Genomic DNA, 6,194 nt, shown 5'->3' with positions numbered 1-6,194 from the left:
TCAGGTCATAGTACTAATATCATGAGCTTGTTTCTTAAAGGCATACTGACTGTGAGACATGACTGCACCATGGCGCTGTGTCCCTACAACTTGAACATTCGCGAGTGAAATCCTCAGCACATTTAGAGTCATAGAGATGTACAGCACGGAAACAACTTGTCCATGCTGACCAGATACCCTAACCTAATCTTGTCCCATTTGCCAACACTTGGCCCATATCCCTCTAAACCCTTCTTATTCATATACCCATCCAGATGCCTTTTAATTGCTGTAAAAGCCTCCACCACTTCCTCTAGCAGCTCTTTCTATACACGTGCCACCCTCTGTGTGAAATATTTGCCCCTTAGATCCCTTTTAAATCTTTCCCCTCTCACCTGAAGCCTTTGCCCTCTAGTTTTAGGCTCCTCTACCCTAAGAAAAAGACCTTGGCTCTTCAGCTTTACCATGACCCTAATGAGTTTTATAAACCTTTATAAGGTCACACCCCTCAGCCTCCGACACTCCAGGGGAAGCTAGCCCCAGCCTATTCAACCTCTCTCTATAGCTTAAACCCTACAATCCCGGCAACATCCTTATAAATCTTTTCTGTACCCTTTCAAGTTTAACCAGTCTCTTTCCTATAGCAGGGAGACCAGAATTGAATATAGATTCCAAAAGTAGCCTCATCAATGTCCTGTCCAGCCGCAACATGATACCCCAACACTTAAACTCAACGTTCTGACCAATGAAGGCAAGTGTGCCAAACGCATTCGACACCATCCTGCCTTCCTGTGGCTCCACTTTCAAGGGACAATGCACCTGCAGTCCTAAGTCTCATTGCTCGGCAACACTCCTCAATTATATAAGTCCTGCCCTGGTTTGTCTTATGAAAGTGAAGCACCTTACATTTATCTAAATTAAGCTCTGTCTGCCCACATCATTACTAATAGATGCAGTGAGGAGTCTCAAAATGTTCCCAGTCTGTTGGGGGCAAGGTGAAAAGTGAGTAAAGGTAGCACATGACTCAACTATGTTGCATCTCTACTCCCAGGTAAGGAATGATGGTCTACAATTCCCAGAGCACTGGGTCTTGCCTAGGTTCTGGACCCTGAGAGTTGTGGAGGAAACTACTCCCCAAAGGCTCCATGTCAATGTCCTCGGCAGAGAAATTGTTACTTGCTGGAACAGGAAAGTTTCACCTCACTGGGCGTTGTATGTATATTGCAATATCAGTGAAGTGGCAAAAATTCCATCAGAATGTTTTTATATTTGATCTTGTGTTGTCAACATAGCTGGCAAAGCTAGTATTTACATCCATTCCCAAGTGCCCTTCAGTTCTTTAAACTATCCCAATCCACAGTAACACTTGAGCAAAGCTTCACCGTTTCCACATTTCCCCTTTTGGAAAGATTTTTTGATCCCAGCGACTGCTTCTATAATTAGCTTTGAGGTTCAGGTTCCCTTATGCCTGTCCCAGATGATGTTTCAAGATTCACGGAGGGGTAGCGCACTGGAAATTGAGACTCGCTATTCCTGGAATGATCACAAAAGTTAAAAGATTTTATAAAATGTGTGCAAAATTCACTAATTTACCCAAATATCAGACCAAGTTTGACAGAAAACATGGAGTAATTTCTGTACATAGCAAGAATCATTATATATGACACACAAATAGATTCTAGCTGCAGATAAACAATTATGATTCACCTACATGTGATTCTACTATTTAAAATGCTAAGCCTCTTATAGAACTCCCCTCTACACGTAAATATTGTTTTTTACACATGGATGAAGAGAAAGACTGGGAAGGCAGCTCAGTGGTTGCTGTACAAAGAGTTCCCTGAAATCGTCCTTTTGGATTGACCTTCATTCTTCAGTCACTTTCATCAGTGTGCAAGACACATATAGCAAATGGTTCACGCTTATAACGTCTTTGATTTATTAGATTAAAAAAACCCCACAATTTGCAGAATTTGACAGAGGAAATAAACTGGCTTTTTTCAGGGTTTTTTTTAAATGCATAACAAAAAAGGCAGTTCCATTCTTCTTGGAGGGCTGATGGCTTCTAACCAAACAGTCACATGATCAAGCTATTCAGCTATCTGGGAGCCAATCACGTGGTTGTTGGTAGGCAGAAGGCCTTTGTCATCGGCAGCTGGTCACAGCTCCACAGACCAATCAGCTACATGTCGCTGGCCAAAACTCACTTTGTACACAGCTCCTGTCAACATGCAGTTATTCTCCTACTGCTTAACAAGCAGCAGTATGCATAACACTAACAATGGGTATCAGGCAAGTTGCTTTTAAAAAGTGTCGCAATTCCTTGGTCTTTAAAAAACACAATAAAATAGAAAGATACATTCTTCCTACTTGCAGTTAGTTTTCCCTCAAGTCAGCCCATATTTACAGGAATTCATTCAAAACTACAAGCAGTACAGTCAGCCATGTCCCACTGTGGAGTGCAGTTGACAACTTGGCACTTGACTTCAAAGGAGTTACTGCACAGATTTTATTCAACAGGCTAACATGAACTGTCCTGCCCACTGTGTTAACCCTGGAGTATTATATCACCTCAAGGAACAGATTATCCAGAAACAGATCCTCAACTGTGATCCACTCATATCACTCACCAGGTGTTCTGGGAGATAAAAGGAGTGACCATTTGTGTAACACTGCTCACCCTGACTAACTCCAACTTACTGCCACTGCTATCTGACATCGGAAAACCAAGACCCACAGGATCTGATTTAAAACGTAGTCCAAACATTCATCTCGCCACCCTGTCTCATACAATAAAATAAAACAGCAAGCTACAGATACTAGTATGTTAAAACATACATATATGGTCAGCCAAGTCTATACTGCAGCCAGCAAATTCCAAACGCTGAACTATCACTCCACTAAAAACACATCTAAATGTCCTGTCACTTTTTCAGCACTGTCTATACCCGCCAACCAACCTGCTCTGTATCGGCACCCTCTCCCACAGGCCATCTCAACATTCTTTTTATCCTTGACAATGGTTTCAATGGTTCTAAAAATTGTAGCAAGAAATGGTGCTTAAATTCCTAAGCAACTTCCTTGTCAGTTAATTTAAAATAATATGATAATACAGTAAAAGTTCTGTTATAATATCCGCTAACCTGGTGGTCTCTTGAACATTACCATTACAAATGTATATATGTATTCATCTGACACTTGCCCTACATCCAGTGAAACCAGTCCCATTTTGCACTGCACAGATCACATTGAGTACCATCTCTTGGGTTTTCTCAGCTGCAGACGTAATTTTTAAATGTGCACAAACTTTATGAAACAATAGCAATTCCTTCTTGTGAATCACAGGAGTGTCCCACCGTACTGTACCATTTTGACATTGTTGCAACAAGGTGAGGAGGGGTACTTCTCTCTCTGATAGAAACATAGTCATCCAATATCTACTGTGGCAGCAAGGACTCGATTCTTAAGGTTTTCTTGAGTAGAAAGAAAGTGGAATTTTCTTATCTATTAATTACAAGACAACGTAATAAGTTTGTAACAATTGGCATGGACGCACACAAGCACAAAACGTAAATAGGAGAGTGCCCAGTAGGACACTGAAGAAAGATGAAAGAAATATACAGCTTAGGGTGTCATTATAGGATAAGGTTTTAACCTGAAACCACAGTTGTTTAATTGGTGTCTGGGGTCATTAGCCTTAGTGAAGAATTCTGTTGACCTTTGAGGTCTGATGTTACTTTTTAATTTGTTGTGTTACTGCGCATTCTCCTTCTGGAGAAACTGAGAAAGCATTTTTTCCAATTCTCTGGTCCCAATTCTGTGTCAAAAGTCCAGCTCCCCTATCTGTAAAAAGCATCTTCTTGAAATACAAGTTGGGGGTTCGTGTATTTCTCTGCTTAAGGTCATTGTTTCAAAGCTTGACAATTGCAAAGGATTCCTTGCATCTTCATTAAAGTGAAACTGCTAAAACAGGTGAAAACAAAATCGAAATAGGAGATGGAAATCTCTTTGTGCCCGACTAGGTGGGCTAGTTTCAGGGTTCAGTTTTAGCCCACCCCCATAAAAATATTAGCTTTAATTCAGACAATTTTGTTTCTTCTATATAAAGCTGGGTCTAATGTGTGGTCAGGTGATTACTGCAGCCATTTAAAGCCAGTGATTTGTCCTTTTTTATAAACCGTTTCAATCTATAAAATTTCCCAAAGTTAAAACCAGACCGTGGAATTCAAAAAGCTGTAGTGACTGTTTTATATTATCACCTGTGATCTATGTTAGCAATGTTCTCCTGCTGTGTATAGGCTCTGCCTCTTTATGGTAGTGAAATACTCGGGTCAGGATTTCAACTCCAGGACGTGCTGTTAGCTGAGCTAGTGAAAGTGTGAAACTACTTCCAGGGTCTCTGGTATATGGGAGAAAACAAACATATTTCATCGAGTGGCTCAAAATGGTTACAAAGTGAGTAACATACCACTGTATATCTGTGTACTTGTTAGCAAAAAGCCAAGTTGTCACAGCTGATACACTCAGCTTTAGAGTACGGACCTGGCTGCTGGTCCTTGTCAGTGAGTTACACATTAGCACGATACTTTGCTGGGGATAATGACGCACATTTTGTTTCACCCGCAAGACATATAAAAGTATTTAGATGAGTACTTCAAATGGCATAGCATGCAAGGCTCTGGGCCAATTGCGAGAAAATGGGATCAGTGCAGATAGTTGATTGATGACAGGCCCAGATACAATGGGCCAAAGGACATTTCACTATGCTTTAAAACTGTATGACTCACGTTGCAATACTGTAAATACAATCGTTATAGATCACACATCAGTTATTGATGGGAGATATAAAGCTTTATCAGTTCACCAGTTCCATTTGTAACTTGCTGTTGTGCTAAGAGTTTAAATGGACAATATACTGTTACATAACTGTCACTAAACAATCTTATTAAGCGACCAAACTTAATAGGCAATCATTAGTGATGCGGCTGATCTCTTTAAGATGTACAGTTATAGAAGTCAGCTCGACAACCTGATTTGAAACTTTATTGCTGGAACAGCACAGCAGGTCAGGCAGCATCCAGGGAACAGGAGATTCGACGTTTCGGGCACAGGCCCTTCTTCAGGAATCCTGAAGAAGGGCCTGTGCCCGAAACGTCGAATCTCCTGTTCCCTGGATGCTGCCTGACCTGCTGTGCTGTTCCAGCAATAAAGTTTCAACTTTGATCTCCAGCATCTGCAGACCTCACTTTCTCCTCGACAACCTGATACCAAACCCGCGAAGGAAATATTCGCGAGCATTGCAGGACCTTACTGCAACAGTGGGATGGAACGGCTCAGAGATACAAAGAGCACAAGATACAAAAACGTAACTATGTGGGTGTCAGAAGGAATCTCAGAAACGTTAATTAATCTCGGAGGTTAAATACAGAGAGTATTGCTGAGTTTGGTGTCACTGCTACTGTTCAGGAATCTACTGATACAGCTGGACACTTGGTTTCTGCGTGAAGCCTCCAGATCAGATAAGCTGGTAGAGGTGTTCCACTTTGAGGGAAAGGTGCTGTTTGATGTAGAACACAAATAGATGTATAGTACTGAAGGGCAGCTACACTTGGAGATAACCCAGGACCTGCCAGTCTGTGTGGCACAACCACACAATACCACATCTGCTAGCCTCACATTAGGATCTTGCTATCCCAGTGCATTAATGTCTCCCATCCCCTAACAAGCCACAGCAGAGAGTCTGGTGAGTATTATCCTGTGCTGCTCCCCTTAATGAAGGTCCCATTGCTCCACTGACCAGTGTGTTATGACCCCCTCCCGTCTATGCTCCCGAGAGAACATGTAAAATGTGTTACCTGCTTTATCGTGTACTATAGAAAAAAGGAGCCGCTTTGAAACGTGTGAATGTTGAGAGATGTTGCTGAGTTCACCAATAAACCCTGTTGTATTTTTACCTAGAAATGAGGAGAACACAGTTAGCACAGAGATGGAGTATACTGGAAATATGTCCTGAAACTAGGGAGGAAGCCAGTGCATCGATATCCCTGTCTCCACTTTGCAGGATGTGACAGAGTATCTAGATTTCCCAAAAGATTAAATTACAACTACTTCCTGCAACTCCCCTTCGCCAAGCTCCATCTTGTTTTTTGCCCAGCAATCATGGACATTTCTTCATGAAAGGAGATGCAGAGGGGGTTGGGAGAGCAGGAGGGCTG

General features: G+C 41.8%; 1 protein-coding gene across 7 annotated transcripts in view; it reads right to left on the bottom strand.

Moving 5' to 3' along the window:
- gtf2ird1 (GTF2I repeat domain containing 1) overlaps positions 1-6,194 on the bottom strand; it is a 210,664-nt gene that overhangs the window by 117,158 nt on the left and 87,312 nt on the right. For 6 of the 7 annotated variants that reach the window (XM_043718738.1, XM_043718735.1, XM_043718734.1 and 3 more), the window contains one exon: positions 5,835-5,933. The exons of the other annotated variant lie outside the window; for it this stretch is intronic. In XM_043718738.1, coding sequence (XP_043574673.1) covers positions 5,835-5,933 — 99 coding nt within the window. The remainder of the gene's footprint in view (positions 1-5,834; positions 5,934-6,194) is intronic. 7 annotated transcript variants of the gene reach the window in all.

The sequence above is a fragment of the Chiloscyllium plagiosum genome, chromosome 28, assembly GCF_004010195.1.
Source record: "Chiloscyllium plagiosum isolate BGI_BamShark_2017 chromosome 28, ASM401019v2, whole genome shotgun sequence".
NCBI classification, from domain to species: Eukaryota; Metazoa; Chordata; class Chondrichthyes; order Orectolobiformes; family Hemiscylliidae; genus Chiloscyllium; species Chiloscyllium plagiosum.
Note: the sequence above shows the minus strand (reverse complement) of the source record. Positions and strands in the feature narration are given on the sequence as shown.